General features: G+C 35.2%; 1 protein-coding gene and 1 non-coding gene across 2 annotated transcripts; one reads left to right on the top strand and one right to left on the bottom strand.

Moving 5' to 3' along the window:
- Positions 1-811: 811 nt before the first annotated feature.
- OR52N4 (olfactory receptor family 52 subfamily N member 4) lies at positions 812-9,362 on the bottom strand. The gene is made up of 2 exons (XM_066253791.1): positions 9,292-9,362; positions 812-1,945 (listed from the first exon to the last, which is right to left on the bottom strand). Exon 2 carries the CDS (start codon positions 1,903-1,905, stop codon positions 946-948), a length of 960 nt encoding a protein of 319 aa, XP_066109888.1. The 5' UTR covers positions 1,906-1,945; positions 9,292-9,362; the 3' UTR covers positions 812-945.
- On the top strand, positions 7,753-7,884 carry LOC136321317 (small nucleolar RNA SNORA76). The gene has a single exon (XR_010728581.1). It is a non-coding gene; the product is annotated as a small nucleolar RNA SNORA76 (small nucleolar RNA).
- Positions 9,363-17,698: the final 8,336 nt, after the last annotated feature.

The following is a 17,698-nucleotide window of genomic DNA, read 5'->3' as shown; positions in this document are numbered from 1 at the left end:
AGGAAATTGGATATCAAATTAGTCTACATTTAAAATAATATGTGTGGTCTGAACAGAAGAGATCTATTAAGCTTAATAATAAGATTCTCTAAGATACCCAGAGATTTCAAATTTATTATGTTAATGACTTCATAGGAGGCTTGCTTGTTTCTGTTTCAGGAGGAAGTCATTGAAAGAAGGTATTTCAGTAATTTTTAAAAATATATAGTATAGGCCCTGTCCAGTTGACTCAGTGGTAGAGCGTCGGCCCAGCATGTGGAAGTCCCAGGTTTGATTATCAACCAGGGCACACAGGAAAAGCACCTATCTGCTTTTCCACCCATCCCCTCTCCTTTCTTTCTAGCTCTCTCTTCCCCTCTTGCAGCCAAGGCTCCACTGGAGCAAAGTTGGCCTGAGCGCTGACGATGGCTCCATGGCCTCCACCTCAGGTACTAGAATGGCTCTCGTTGCAAGGGAGCAATGACCCCAGATGGGCAGAACATTGCCCCCTAGTGGGTTTGCTGTGTGGATCTCAGTCCAGTGCATGCAGATGTCTGTCTCTCTGTCTCCCTGCTTCTCACTTCAGAAAAATACATACATATATATATATATATATATATATATGTTTCAGGGGAAATTAACAACTGGCTCTCATTCTGTAAATTATAATTACTATTTAAAAACATTTATATATTTTTTCACTTTATTTATTTTAAATAATAAGTAGATTAGTTGTTTGTTCAAATAAATAAATGTTAATTATTAGACTAATATTTTATAGGAGTGAGAAACAAAAATATATTTATAGAATGGTTGGTGAGCAGGCCAGTGATGTTGAGATTCTCAAGGCATGTTTTTAGAAATGTACCATTCTATTTCCATGGTCAAATAGTACCTGTACTTCCCAAAATATTTTATCAACTCCTGTCTAACCAAAAGCTCTTCTCTTTCTGAAAAATATTCCTTTTATACACTATGGGTTTTGGTATCTTTAGAACTTGAAAGGATTCTAACAATACAGACTCGTATTTGCTTAGTTTTTACCCCATAGACAACAGGATTCATAGTAGGAGGTAGGAGCAGATAAATATTGGCCACAATAATATGGCAAGATGGAGGAACTGTATGGCCTCCAAAGCGATGGGAAAAGAAGGAGAAGAAGGCTGGACTGTAGGAGAAAACAATTGCACAGATGTGGGCAGTGCAGGTGCTGAAGGCCTTCTGCCGAGCATCTGCCGAGGAGAGGCTGACCACTGTCCGAAGGATCATGGTGTAGGAGACTGTGATGCACAGGATGTCAAAACCTCCAATCAGAAGAGCAACCATCAGACCATAGATGGCATTGATTTTGACATTGCCACAAGATAACTTAGCTACTGACATGTGATCACAGTAGGTATGGTGTATTATATTGCCTCTGCAGTAAGGAAGGCGCTTGGTGAGGAAAATGAAGGGAATAATGAGCAACACCCCTCTCAAGAATGTAACAAACCCAACCTTTGCAATGACTGGATTGGTGAGGATAGTTAAATAGTGCAGAGGGTAACAGATGGCTACATAGCGGTCCAACGCCATAAGCATGAGCACCCCAGACTCCATCCCTGTGAAGGTGTGGATGAAGAACATCTGGACCAGGCATTCATCAAAGCCAATTTTCTTGAGATGAAACCAAAAGATGCAGAGGGCTTTAGGGATTGTACTAGAGCACATGACAAGGTCAGTAAGAGAAAGCATGGCCAAGAAGTAGTACATGGGCTTGTGCAGTGAGTCTTCCTGATGGATGAGATAGAGCAGTCCACAATTCCCTACCACAGCCACAACATACATGAAGCAGAATGGGAAGGAAATCCAGATGTGTATGTCTTCAAGTCCTGGTACTCCATTAAGAAGAAATGAAGCTGGGTTCAGTTCTGTTTTATTCAACATTAGCACGATCAATTAGGCTTAAAATTTATGTGGGCTTTTTCTAGAGTCAGAAAAAGAGAAGAGAAAATATAATTTATAGTTACTATGTCCCTCTCACTCTGTGTTTTCAAATTTTGTAGTGCATTTTAAATATCAAAGGACCATATTTTTGAAGTGCCAGGGAGTAGCATTTTTGTTTATTTGTTGCTCATTTGCTAAATATTCTGTTTAATCAACAAATTTTTATCAATCTAAGTTCTCATTACAGACAATAATTTTCATTCACTCTTTAAAAAAAGTGATTCTCATCCTCATAAAGTTATATTAAAGTATAACTACATTAAGTATAATTATGTTATGACTTCTGTAAAGAAATTTTTGTTAGGATACCTTATTTAACTATTAATAACTATCTATATCTCCCTATTGATGTGGACTTGAAGAAGAGATCTTTAATCACTTTATGAATTCTCCAACAGATAGGATTAAAATTTTATTCTTATTGTAAATTAATGGCTGAGTATTTTTTAAAATTATTTTGATTACTGTTCTAATCATTTTAAAATATTTAATTATTTATTCTTCAATTGGGCTTGTTTTTTCACAATGCAGTAAAATTTTCAACTCAGTCTTCTCACATTTAAGACACCGCACTCTTGTGTTATACCTCATCTACATACATTTATAAGAATGATTTTAAATTTCTACTGAGAAAAACTTCTAGTAATAACTGAAAGCAGCTACCATTGGTTAGGATAATGAATATGTCCATGTCAACAAATAATTTCTGTCATTCCATCTTTTAAGCAATCTCTCTGTTTTATTTTTAGGCATTGCACTTTGAGATCATTTGGTGTTTGTGGCAAAAATAAAAAAACAAGTGTACGCGTGCGTGCAAGCGTGTGTGCACGCACACACACACACACACACACCAGAAAAATAAACATGGCCCTGGCCAGATGGTTTGGTTGGTTGGAGCATCATCTCTAAGCACAGAGGTTGCTGATTTTATCCCTAGACAGGACTCATACAGGAACAGATTTATGTTCCTCTCTCTCTCTCTCACTCCCTTCCTTTCTTGCTAAAATCAATAAATAAAATTTAAAAAAAGAAAAGTAAGCATGGTACTATTATATCTTACTGAAGGGACTGCTATACTTGCCTCAGTTATGCTAGTTTCTCTTTTAAAAATTTTTAAAATTTATTTATTGATTTGAGGGGAGAAGAGAAAAGAAGAGAGTGAGAGAGAAACATTAATTTGTTTGTTCACTTATTTATATTTATTGGTTGACTCTTGTATGTGCCCTGACAGGGGACCAAACTTACAACCTTGACATATTGAGATGATGCTCTAACAAACTGAGCTACCCAACCAGGATGAAGCTGGTTTCTCTAGTAATATTTATCATTTAATAATATGTTAACACCTTCAATTGTTATTATTTTCTCATTTTTGCTCTCTGACCATTTGGATTTATATGTTTATAACTTTAACAATGTAACCTACTATAACTGGGTTATAGTGGAAGTCAATATAAATACAACTGGATATTTTTTATTTCTAACTATACATTAAATTTATTTCTCATTCAAGACCAAAATTAATTAATCCCAAATTCTGTACTTACACTAAAACCTCATTTTCAAGTCAACTAAATATTTGGGACAAAGAAATGGCATTTCATTCTTTTATTAATATGTTTATTTTTCAGAACTATTTATTGAGCACCTGGAATGTGACAATATGGGGATCTGGATATATTTTCACTTTTTAAGGAACTCAGAATTTAATGAAGAGATCAAGATACATACAAATAGCCTGACCAGGCAGTGGTGCAGTGAATAGAATGTTGGACTGGGAAGCAGAGGACCCAGGTTTAAAACCTTGAGGTCACCAGCTTGAGCATGGACTCATCTGGTTTGAGCACAGCTCACCAACTTGAACCCAAGGTCTCTGGCTTGAGTAAGGGATCACTTGGTCTGCTGTAGTCCCCTGGTCAAGGCACATATGAGAAAACAATCAATGAACAACTAAGGTGCCACAACAAAGAATTGATGCTTCTCATCTCTGTCCCTATCTGTCCCTCTCTCTGTTTCTCTTTCTGTCTCTGTCACACACAATGAAAGATACATACAAATAATCATAATAAATGAATAAATGTAACAAGAACTAAAGTAAAAGTATATGCAAGACCCTAATTAAGCACTAGACTATTGACTATGTTGAAGAAAAAGTGTTTGATATCTATTTTGAAGGGAAAAAAATTGTAAGAAGACATTTTTTAAAAGGATTCTCAGAATAAGAAATCTACTTTTAAAATATGGAAATTAAAACAATGAGGTCTATGAGAATTCACTGGTGTGAAGGGGAAAGGTAATAAACTAGACATTTGTCCAGGAGCTAAATCATAAAGAATCTTGTAATTATCAAATAATAGAAAATTTCTTGGTAATGGAGAATAAATAATTAATAATTCACTAGAATCTAGAGGGTCATGAGTTAACTCTACGGTTTTAAAAAGCTTGTTAGGCAGTAAAGAAGTCAGAATCCTCTTTCTACCAGTTCCTCAAGGTACCCTATACTCTTACACCCAACAAGGAGGGTAAAAGAAGGAAGAGAAAAACTGGAGCTATTGTAGCCTCTGCCCAATAAGTAGCAAATAAATAAATAAAGTTAATGGAAGATTCAGGCTGATTAGAATGGCAGATAATCATTTAGATAACAAAGCAACAAGAAATTTACATAAACTTTTCTACTCACTAGAATGGAAGGAACTCTGTGATCAAAGTTTTCAAACAACCTAATTGGCTTCCATTAAACATCTTCTCAATAATCACGTAGTTACCAGAAATAGAAAATGGTGTATTTGATTTTCTATAGAAGCATTGTCAACTAATGTGGTGGAAATTCAACCAATTTGTTTGAACATTAGGATTCCGGAACTAATTTTGTAATTCACTTAATCTCTTGAGGCTCTTTGGACTTCTCATGTCCTTAAGATCAGGAGTTCAAGAAGAGCAGTATCTTAATGAAATATATAGATTTTAACTTCAATTGTCTAATTCCTAAAACTATGCATATAAAAACTTTATATGACTTCCTTTAAAAAAACATTGCCCATTCTTTTAAATATGGATGAAAATGCTTTTTCAAAAATGCAAAGTCCAGAAACCAAAAAATAAAACTACACATTAAACCATCTAATCTTTGACAAAGAGAACACTGCAAATTGTGAAGAAAATAAAAATGTTATTTTCAATAAGCATTACTGGGTCATTGAATATGTGAGACAAAAAAAAAACATTTTATTCCCTAAATCACATCAAACACAAAAAGTATTTTAGAAAAATATTAGAGCTAAAGGTCACATGCAAAGCACACATTCTTTTTGACATTTGGAGTAGGCAAATATTTGAACACAAAAACAAATGTTACCCATAAAAATGACATATTGAATTAAGTTAAAATTAAAATTTTGTATATTCTCAGATTGACAATGATTTTGGAGTTCTTACAAAAGTCAACATCTTAAAAGAAATTGACTGCCACTAAATTAATTCTATGTTCCATCACAGGAAATAGTCGTTCTATCCTTCATTAATAAAACTGCTTATTTTTAAGAAACTATAGTCACAGGGATAGAAGTGTAGTCACAGGGAAATTTTATATCATAAACTGACACCAAGAGAAGACAGCTCAGATTTTTCTAAAGGTAACTTAATTTGGAAGTAGAAAGGACGTCCAGGTTGAACATATTAGTAAACATACTCTTCAAAGGCCTCTGCTCATGTCATTACAACCTTAGAGTTACACCTGTCATAGGAGCACCTGTATATCTTTTCTAGTTTCAGGAGAGGCATCTAAGAGGAAAAGATAAATCCTCTAGGTGTAAAGTGTGGGATCCTAAAGTTAGGAGTACGCTGGAGGCCCTTTGGATAAAAGTTCATTCCCCGGACAAAAGTCTAAGGGTTTCTCTGAAGACCGTACTGAATACAGTACATGGTGAACACAGTATGAATAGGTCAATAAATAGTATTGACGGGGACATTGTTAACCCCTGGAGTTAGCATGTACCTTACCCTCTGCCTAATCCCCTGAGAACTTCCTTCTTTTACTTTCTTAAAGTTGTTTGTTTCTGCTAATAAATATCCAAGCAAGACTATGACTGAGGCTGCCATTTGGATGCTCTACAAGAAGTCTGGATTGTAGTGTCCCCTGGGTCCCTCGGTGCAGCTCATCTGGCCTTTAAGTAGTCATTGTCTTCATAACAGTGAAGTGTGATTAGAACCCTGCAAGATCAAAATGGAAGGGACAGAGTCCTCTTCTGTTGCTATTTCTTACAACACAATGGTATTCTTCATTTTATGATACAAAGTCTTCTGTCCTTTTAGTGTTCTCCTTCCAGCTAATTTCTACTCATTCTTCAAAAAAAAGCTTCTTCAGAAAAATGCAAATGTCCCTTGGATGTGACATTAGTTACTGTTGGGCAAACAATTGTGTTTGGCTTGCTCGGTTATATTTTGCATGATTGGTGTATGAATACAGTGTAGCACCACATGTATGTAGTTAATGTAAAGCTGCAGATGCTTGCCCTCAGTGAGGCAGATTATAGATTGTGGATTGCTTGCTGCCATTGGGAGGGGCCATTTTTTTGCTATTGTTTGCTGGAGAAGGAGTCCTCTGCCCGGTCTGTTTGCTTTTAAGCCCAGAGAGAAGGGATGACAGGGAAGCAGTTTTCTTGTCTGCTTACTCGTCCACTATTGCAAGAATCTAATAAACGGAATAGCCTACCATTTTTTCTGCTCCACAGTTCCTTTATCGTCTGCCTGAACCCAATGTGAACCTGCATGGCCATGGTCACTGGCCTTACAGTAACACATCCTCTAAATCATTTTAAAATAATGTAGTTACAGCCATAATTAGAAGTAAGATGACTTGTTCAAAAAATTGTTCTCTTTCATTATATTTACTTCAGGGAACTATAACAATCAATTTTTATGTAAGACTCCTACACAATTCAATGAAATTAATGATATTAAGGACAATTTGTATTTATATTTGCATCCCCAGTGTCTAGCAAATCATCTAGTACATATCAGATACTCAATAAATGTGGAGTTCTTTTTAATAAATAAATAAATGGACAAATGAATAATAAACAAATGAGTAACACTATACTTTACTTTTGGAGTTATTAAATTGTAATCTAAATATTACTACTTTGGATGCATAAAAGAAGGAAAAAATATAGAATGTCTTCCTTAAGTTAATTAGAAAAGATAACTAAATAAAGCATTCACATTATAAAGTATGCAACAAAGAAAGTACAAAAAGGTGAAAAGAAAAAGTAAGATGACAAAGGTAGGACAAATATGTTGATTTTGATAATAAATACGTGTTACTTACACTATTAATTTAAACAATTTAAAAATCATATATGCAGTACAAAAGAGTATATTAGGATGAAAACTACATACAAAGGTTTAAAAATATATTCACATAAACATGCTTTAGGTAAACAGGATACCAAAGAGTTGGGAAGGATATCTTAATATCAGAAAAAGAGAATTAGAAACAGAACCACTTGGGTCAAGATTATCTTTGGGAAATGAAATGCTTGGTGTTGAGCAATATAAGTTAAATGCAACAAATTTGTTTCATTGTCAAGTTGGATAAAGTTCCTTAACATGCCAAATTATAAAATAAAAAACCCACTAAATTTATTTTCTTACTTTAATACTGAAGGAGAGCTCTGAAATGAGGAATTCTCAAATTTATACTGAAAGGATATGGCAATTTATTAAGCCAACTTTAAATTTTCTTTTTTTGATAATTGGTTTATTCATCATTTAAAAGTTTATCTTTGCGCGCTGCCTTTGAGCCCCCGTTGCGCCTGCGTGTGGCCCTGGTTGTCAGGCTGCAGCACCAGAGCACTTGCTCGCGCAAAACTGGGGCCGACTGCCCTCGGGGGGCGGCCCTTTTACCCGCGAGCGACACTGCGAAAAATATAAATAAATAAATAAAAGTTTAACTTTGGAATTAGAAGGAGTGTATTCATACTCATTTTGTATAAAAACTTAAAAGAGGATCTTTACAATACAAAAAAATGTTTTTTCTTAAAGTTCAAAGTTGCCAACAAGGTTCTGTCTTTAGCTTGGTAAATTCATAATTCATATTTATAGTCAATGTTATATTTTCCAGTTTTGTTACGCATATATCACTAAGATATACATAAATTTAAAACTATGTCTGTATTTAAAAATATATACACACAATTACAGTTGTCATAAAAAGATTTATAAAAGTTTTTCAATATTTTGTAATGATTTAATATAAACTGTTAATTAGAATCATTATTCAACTTTAAGATATTGAACAGTCTCTCTTAACTGTGATATTGAATATCTGCTTTGTCTATATGTTGTATTATAAATAGAAGGCCCTAATGTAATATCACAGCTTTTGGAGTTAGGGTTTTATAACAAGAGTGCACAATATTAGCTCAGTGTCTTAATGATATCTGCACCTGTATAACAACTGTCTGCATTGGAGAGAAAGATACTATATTTTTATCCAAGTATGTTTCCTTAGCTTTATTGCATTTTAACTCTATGTCCATGTATAAAAAAGCAAATAGAGAAATTAAGGTAAGCATAAGTACCACTAATTGAAAATTGAAGATTTTGATACATCAGAATTTAATTTCTTCTGCAAAGAATGTGTCTTCTACCATGTAGAAGGGTTACTGGACTAGTGATACTGTATTAACTAATGTGTTACTATTCCCACTTATAAAATATAACTTTGATATCATCTGTCTGTCCTCACTCTTGAGCTCTGTAGGTAAAACTTCTGTTTTTTCATGAAACCACCTTCAATCCTTTAGAATCATGTTCTTTTCCTATGAGAATTTTTTGCTTCATGTAATATTTGCTACCCAAAATCAATGAAACAAAGTGGTAGCTCAGTCTCTCTAGAAAACAATCAAGGGAAACTAGATCATGATTTTGAGGAATAGGGTAGAAACAGGTAAGAAGCAAGAGTAATCTGAATATTGGTCTAATGGTCAATAACTATTTTCTATTCTATTTCTCCTTGACGTGGGAGTAATTTACCCTTGATTTCCACTAATACTAAAATAATGCTTCCTATTTGGATAGAGAAATAATAAAGACTGTCATTATTAGTATGCTCTTAGACTACGTTTTATTGACCTGTTTTGGAAAACACATGATTTCCAGGAACACCCAATTTCATACAACACTTCTGCCTTCAAACTGTGTGAATGAAATCAAAAATTTATTTCTAAAAAAAAATAGTAAATATCTAAGTCCCCTCTTCACTTTATCTTGCTGCCTACAAAGTATAATCCTACAACTCTCCTCTCTTTTTTATGTCTTCAATACCTTAGTTTCTGGATAGCAAAACAGTGAGCTGAATAAAATCTGGTCCAGGTGTTCAGGATCTTGGTTAAAAAAAAAATAGCTCCAAAGTAAAGGTGCATGTGTAGCTGTGAACCTCTAACTTCCTTGTTTTTTGTACTATTGAACTGAGCTTTTAAATGAAAATGTGTGTGATGTGTCCCAAGGGGATATTTTAAATTATCATAAACACAGGTGTTGGTGTGGGAATCAAGCTAATCTCAATGGGAAGAATAAAAAGAGCAAGAACTTTCCATTCTTAGTGACCACATAGTGATACATATATGTTAATAAACTCTTATATATGTGTGTTTATGTATTTGCATGCATATTTAGGAAGGTAGAGAATGAAAATGAAGTTATTTTTAATAAAAGTAGAATATAATATTTATCATAAATTTATATTTACTTTCTCCCTTCTCAGTGAAAAAATAAATTAAAAACACAAGTAGGGAATTTTTAAAAAATCACACAATGATTCATCTTTTAATTTTTAAAAATTTATGTATTGTTTCATTTCTCTATTCAATGTGTTTCATGAGGATTTTCTACTCTCCAGGGTACATTAGGAAATATGTAAACATGATCCCTGATTTAAAATGCTTACTTTTAAAAGGGAGGAAAATGATGAATCTTATGGTGGTCCTGAAAAGAAAGTCATCAAAAGTTTAGGCTTATTGCATTTATATATTGTTAGAAAACAATTAGATAAATATATACACCTTGAAATAATGATCATGGTGACAGCAATAATTTAAAAAAGTAACCAATTCTAATTTATTTTTATTTTTATTTTTTTGAGAGAGGCAGGAAGAGAGAGAGATGGGAACATCAAGCTGCTCTTGTTTGTGCCCTAACTGGGGAATGCAACCCGGCAACCTCTGTGCTCCTGAGATGACAGTCCAACCAACTGAGTTATCTGGTCAGAGCTTAATTTTTATTAATTTTTAGAAAGAAGAAGAGAAAGAGAGGAGAGGGGAAAGGGAAGCATTCATTTGTTGTTCCACTCAGTTGTGCATTTTTTGGTTGCTTCCATAAGTGCCCTGACCAGGAATCAAACACGCAAACTTGTTGTTTTGGGACAATGCTCTTACCCAACTGAGCTAACCGGCAAGGGCCTGATTCTAATTTTTTATCTATTTAAAATAGATAAAAGTAGTACCACATATATTAAATAATAAAATAATTTTAAAATATGTGAAAAGCCCTGGCTGGGTAGCTCAATTAGTTAAAGCATCTGTCCTGATACACTAGGTTGCGAGTTTTATCCCCACTCAGGGCACATACAGTAGGTATAAATAAGTAGAACAACAAATCTCTCTTTCTCTCTCTCAAATAAATAAATATAAAAAAAAATAGATCTCGAAAGTATTACAGTGGTACATTGAGATAGGAATTTAATTCATTCTGTAACAAGCTCGTAAGTCAGTCAACTCATATATCAAACTGCCGATACTGGGCCCATGCTCCAACACTCCAACTAGTGGCAGCTTCCCGAATCACAACTTGTATCTTGGAATTTCGCTCGGATCTCGAACAAAAATATGGACCGAGTCACAGCTTGTATCTTAAAAAAATTCGTATGTTGGTCTGTTCGTATCTCAAGGTACCACTGTATTTTCCTCCCCATCGTCTTTGAAATTCTAATCATTTTAGAAAAAACTTAAGTTCATGTACATCATGGAGAAAATTTTTAGTGTCTTATTTTCTTTTCAAATTTATTGAGATATATTGCTTCTTTATATTCTCTTATTGTTTATTTTGGTAAGTGTTTCATGTTTATTTGAGAAATAAAACTCTAAAGCTGTTGGATGGTGTTTTCTGTATATTCCAACTAGGTTAGGTTGCTTATTATGATCAGATCTTCTATAGCCATTTTGATTTTCCTAACTCTTTGTTCTTCCATTACAGATAGAATATGTTAAAATATCCAACTCTGATTTTACTGTCAATTTGATAATTTCCCTTTCTAGTCCTATTAGTTTCTCCTGTTTGTATCTATAATATTAAACATATACAAGTATAGGTATTTTATATTTCACTGTTGAATTGTTACTATAATCATTATGAAATGTTACATTGTATTATTCCTATATTTACTAGGTTTCTAGTGTTTAAATTAATTTATTAATGTGTTAATTAATTAGTTTGGGATTCATTAGCATACAATGATATTTATGTTTATTTATACTGGAATGCTTAAAGTGTAAGTGCATAAAGGAATGACAGCTGAACCTGGGGATATGAAAGAAATCCAGAGGAAAAAGAAAAACAAATGGGCCTATAGGAAGCGTTCAGTGAGATTAAAGAACAACCTGAAATTTGTACTGTGTTCTAGAAGTCATGGAAAGGGAGTGTTTCTAGACAAAAGAACTAATCTATTATGTTTAGTATTGTTGAGAGGAAGGGCAAAATGGGCATAAAGAAGGACCTAACAGAGTTAGTAACATAAAGTTCATTTGTGAAATTGACAAAAGCTATCTCAGTGATATGATGAAATGAAAGATATTCTCAAGAAAGCCATAAGGGAGTAAGAATTATTTTGGGATGAGTAAGTGAAGATAGTGAATATTGGTAATCTGAAGAAATTTTGTTATCAAGATGAACAAAAAAAAAGTCAAATATGCAAGTTTGGTTTTCTGATAAAAGTTTATTTGTTTTATGTGTTTATAAAATGAAAAATATTAGAAGATGAATCAAAATGGATATTAATGAGCGTAAATTAACAGCATCATAGAACAGTAATGTAAATTCTTGGACTCAGAGGGAAACATCAGGAACCAGGAATATGACCAAGGCAAAGTTTTCATCAAGAAACTGACCTAGAGAGTAATGGCGGGGTAGGAAGCGATACCGATAAATCTCCCCCAAAACTCAACAAGATCTTCAACCAGAAACAGAAAAACCTATACTTGGAGCTTCCAGATGCTTCGCAATACACCCAAAGGTATGATTGAGTGAAAAATTGGCTAAATATATAACCAAAGCCCGAAGGAAATAGGGAGTAAGAAATGCTCCTCCTTCCTCACTAACCTAAACAGGGCGGCTTTCTCTGGTAACTGTGAATATAGAAACTGAGGCGGGCAAAGGGGGTGAATAGATCCAGGCCACGGCACAAACGGCTGAACCAGGCTGTGGCACGGAGATCCAAGCCGAGGAAAATCTGATCCTGTGGCAACCCGGGCAATACAAGCTAACACTTGCGCCAAACCCAAACAAAGAAAGAAAAGCAGAGCGGCCATTTTACCCGGTCTCCTGGTCGGTGCGCAGTTAGTGGGCGAGAATTTCTTCCTGGGAAAGCCACGCACGGGAGGGAGTGAGAACTAATTCAAACGGAGGAAATTTTCCGTGCTGGTAAGGGTTTCACTCAGGGAAACACGGCCGGCCTCATATCCTGGTTTGTGCACGCAGATAAGGAGTGAGCAATTCCTCCGAGTGCCTCGGCAGTGCGCGCCCGTGTTATCGCACAGAGGGGCAGAGTCAGGGGCCTTTGTGTGGGCCAAAGCGGAATCTCGAGCCGCCCCAGCGCCTTGCAAAAGCCGCGCACGGGGACGGAGCGAGACTCAATTCCAACGGTGGAGATTTTCCGTGCTGGAGGGTGTTTCACTCAGAGGGAACCGCGGCCGGCCTCATATCCTAGTTTGTGCGCGCAGATAAGGAGTGAGCAATTCCTCCGAGTGCCTCAGCAGTGCACGCCCGTGTTATCGCACAGAGGGGCAGAGTCAGGGGCCTTTGTGTGGGCCAAAGCGGAATCTCGAGCCGCCCAAGCGCCTTGCAAAAGCCGCGCACGGGGACGGAGTGAGACTCAATTCCAACGCTACAACTTTTCCCTGCGGTTGGGGGTTTCACTCAGAGCGTGAGACTGCTGGCCGGATATCCTGGTCGCAGACAGTGAGTGAGAGTTTCTTCCAAGTGCCCCGGAAGTGGGCGCCCGCTTGTGTTACACGGACTCTCTCACTGTCGGAGCCTATAAATGCTATTGAGCTTCGACTGCCAACGAGACTAAAGCACAATACATGACATTGCCATAGAGACTTATCAACTGCAAACCTCTACCTGAGCGTGCCAAAGGGGCAGAACCCGGGGTACAGAGTCACCGACCAGGAAGAGGGAGAGAAAAGAAAAAGCAAGAAGATAACCTCTCAAAATCAAGAATAATCTGCAGACTTTATAACCTATCCCATTTTATTATATTTGTTCGTTTGTTTCTCTTATCTTCATTCTTGAGACTTTTTTTTCCTCCTCCAATTTGGCCGATTACCTCTCTACCGGTCTTACTCTCTCCTCTCCTTGAACTACACTACCCATAAGTGTTACATCTCCCATTATCTTTTCTCTTCTCTTCCTTTCTCTCTATGAGGGTTGCACTCCAAAACCCTTAACTCTCTCTCTCTCTCTCCTTTCTTTTTTCTTCTTTTAGTGGTTACCTCTTTTTTTCTCTCACTCTCTTTCTTTTCTCCCTCTATATTAGTTTCTTCCTTTCTCCTTTACATCTCCTCTCATTCAAACCTCAATAACAAACAAATTATCTTATCTGGGACTCAAACCTATGTTTGTGGCATTTTGGGGGGTTTTTACTTCACCTTTTTAACTCACTAGCAGTGCTCTCATCCCTGGCTCTCCATATTATCTAGTTCTTGTTCTACTAAATACAATAGTAATTTTTTAATTTGTCCCCCCATTTTTCCGTTTTCCTCTTATTCCTCTCATCATAACTCTTAGACAACCAACACCTAAAAGCAAATCATTTCATTCTTGACCCCAATGTTTTCCTTATTTGCTTTTTGTGGGTCCATACGCTCTTTTTTTTTCTTTTTTCTTTCCTTTTTTTTTTTTTTTTTTTTTTTTGCCCCTTTATTACTTTTCCCCAATTCAGGCCCTCCATCACAGGCATTGTTTGTTATAATTCACAGTCCAGCACAAGATTTTCTCAAAAAAGAGGGGAGAGGAGAGGAGAGGAAAAAAGGAGGGGGGGAATAATTTCCTTTTTTTTAATTTTTATTTTATTTTTCTTTATTTCATTATTAATTTTTTTTAAAAAAAAACAACTCTTTCCGATTTTTTATTTTTTTTATTTTTATTTTTTTAACTTTTTATTCTTTATTAAATCTCAATACTATCAACAAAACCACCATCAGATGCCATTAAGGAAGAGAAAATCGAATATCATGGATACAAAAGAAAGAGAGGTAACACAGCTAGATGAGGAAAAATCTATGGAGAAAAAATATAATATATTGGAAACCTTGGAGCTAAATGACAGAGAATTCAAGATAGAAATACTAAAAATCCTCCGAGATATACAAGAAAACACAGAAAGGCAATTTAGGGAGCTCAAAAAACAACTCAATGAACACAAAGAATATATGTCCAAGGAAATTGAAACTATAAAAACAAATCAAACAGAGATGAAAAACTCAATTCACGAGCTGAAAAACGAGGTAACAAGCTTAGCTAATAGAACAGGTCAGATAGAAGAGAGGATTAGTGAAATAGAAGACAAGCAACTTGAGGCACAACATAGAGAAGAAGTAAGAGACTCAAAAATTAAAAAAAATGAGATAGCCCTACAAGAATTATCTGACTCCATCAAAAAGAATAACATAAGAATAATAGATATATCAGAGGGAGAAGAGAGAGAAAATGAAATGGAGAACATACTCAAACAAATAATAGATGAGAAATTCCCAGGCCTGTGGAAAGAACTAAAACCTCAAGTTCAAGAAGCAAACAGAACTCCGAGTTTTCTTAACCCCAACAAACCTACTCCAAGGCATATCATAATGAAATTGACACAAACCAACAGCAAAGAAAAAATTCTCAAGGCAGCCAGGGAAAAGAAGAATACAACATACAAAGGAAGGCCCATTAGATTATCATCAGATTTCTCAGCAGAAACTCTACAAGCTAGAAGAGAGTGGACCCCAATATTTAAAGTCCTGAAAGAGAGGAACTTTCAGCCACGAATACTATACCCATCAAAGCTATCCTTCAAATACGAAGGAGAAATAAAAACATTCACAGATACAGAAAAGATGAGGGAATTTATCATCAGAAAACCCCCACTCCAGGAATTACTAAAGGGGGTTCTCCAATAAGATACAAAGAACAAAAAAAAAACAGAGCCACAAGTAAAAGCTCCAAGAAGAACACAATAAAACCAAATTTAAACTGTGACAACAACAAAAAGAAAGAGGGGGAGAAGATGGAGATTAACAGTAGCAAAGGACGATGGAGTGCAAAAGTACTCACAAAATAGTTCACTACAATGAACAGGGTAGGGACCCTTTTCATTACTCAAAGGTAACCACCATTGAAAAAACCACCACAGAAGCACATGAGATAAAAAAGATAGCAACAGAGGAAAGATGTATGGAATACAACCAAATAAAAACAAAAGATGGAAAAACGAAAGAGAAGGATCAAACAAGACACAAAACTAACAGAAAGCAAGATATAAAATGGCAATAGGGAACTCACAAGTATCAATAATTACACTAAATGTAAACAGATTAAACTCACCAATAAAAAGGCACAGAGTAGCAGAATGGATTTAAAAAGAAAATCCAACTGTATGCTGCCTACAGGAAACTCATCTAAGTAACAAGGATAAAAACAAATTCAAAGTGAAAGGCTGGAAAACAATACTCCAAGCAAATAACATCCAAAAAAAAGCAGGTGTAGCAATACTCATATCGGATAATGCTGACTACAAGACAGGAAAAGTACTCAGAGACAAAAATGGCCATTTCATAATGGCTAAGGGGACACTGAATCAAGAAGACATAACAATTCTTAATATATATGCACCAAACCAAGGAGTACCAAAATATATAAGACAGCTACTTATTGATCTTAAAACAAAAACTGACAAAAATACAATCATACTTGGAGACCTCAATACACCGCTGACGGCTCTAGATCTGTCATCCAAACAGAGAATCAACAAAGACATAGTGGCCTTAAACAAAACACTAGAGCACCTGGATATGATAGACATCTACAGGACATTTCATCCCAAAGTGACTGAGTATACATTTTTCTCCAGTGTACATGGATCATTCTCAAGAATTGACCATATGTTGGGCCACAAAAACAACATCAGCAAATTCAGAAAAATTGAAGTTGTACCAAGCATATTTTCTGATCATAAAGCCTTGAAACTAGAATTCAACTGCAAAAAAGAGGAAAAAAATCTCACAAAAATGTGGAAACTAAACAACATACTTTTAAAAAATGAATGGGTCAAAGAAGAAATAAGTGCAGAGATCAAAAGATATATACAGACTAATGAAAATGACAATACGACATATCAGAATCTATGGGATGCAGCAAAAGCAGTGATAAGAGGGAAGTTCATATCGCTTCAGGCATATATGAACAAACAAGAGAGAGCCCAAGTGAACCACTTAATTTCTCACCTTAAGGAACTAGAAAAAGAAGAACAAAGACAACCCAAAACCAGCCAAAGAAAGGAGATAATAAAAATCAGAGCAGAAATAAATGAATTAGAGAACAGAAAAACTATAGAAAAAATTAATAGAACAAGGAGCTGGTTCTTTGAAAAGATCAACAAAATTGACAAACCCTTGGCAAGACTTACCAAGGAAAAAAGAGAAAGAACTCATATAAACAAAATACAAAATGAAAGAGGAGAAATCACCACGGACACCGTAGATATACAAAGAATTATTGTAGAATACTATGAAAAACTTTATGCCACTAAATTCAACAACCTAGAAGAAATGGATAAATTCCTAGAAAAATACAACCTTCCTAGACTGAGTCAAGAAGAAACAGAAAGCCTAAACAGACCTATCAGTAGAGAAGAAATAGAAAAAACCATTAAAAACCACCCCAAAATAAAAGTCCAGGCCCTGACGGCTATACCAGCGAGTTTTATCAAACATTCAAAGAAGACTTGGTTCCTATTCTACTCAAAGTCTTCCAAAAAATTGAAGAAGAAGCAATACTTCCAAACACATTTTATGAGGCCAATATAACCCTCATACCAAAACCAGGCAAGGATAGCACAAAAAAAGAAAACTACAGACCAATATCTCTAATGAATACAGATGCTAAAATACTAAACAAAATACTAGCAAATCGAATACAACAACATATTAAAAAAATAATACATCATGATCAAGTGGGATTCATCCCAGAATCTCAAGGATGGTTCAACATACGTAAAACGGTTAATGTAATACACCATATCAACAAAACAAAGAACAAAAACCACATGATCTTATCAATAGACGCAGAAAAGGCTTTCGATAAAATACAACACAATTTTATGTTTAAGACTCTCAACAAAATGGGTATAGAAGGAAAATATCTCAACATGATAAAGGCCATATATGATAAACCATCAGCTAACATCATATTAAAT

This window comes from Saccopteryx bilineata, chromosome 1 (genome assembly GCF_036850765.1).
Source record: "Saccopteryx bilineata isolate mSacBil1 chromosome 1, mSacBil1_pri_phased_curated, whole genome shotgun sequence".
In the NCBI taxonomy this organism is placed as follows: domain Eukaryota; kingdom Metazoa; phylum Chordata; class Mammalia; order Chiroptera; family Emballonuridae; genus Saccopteryx; species Saccopteryx bilineata.
The sequence above is the reverse complement of the archived record's forward strand: the minus strand, read 5'-3'. Positions and strand labels throughout refer to the sequence as shown.

What these genes read in the sequence shown, in the direction of transcription:
- OR52N4 (XM_066253791.1), bottom strand. Translation starts at nt 1,905, where the DNA reads ATGTTGAATAAAACAGAACTGAACCCAGCTTCATTTCTTCTTAATGGA.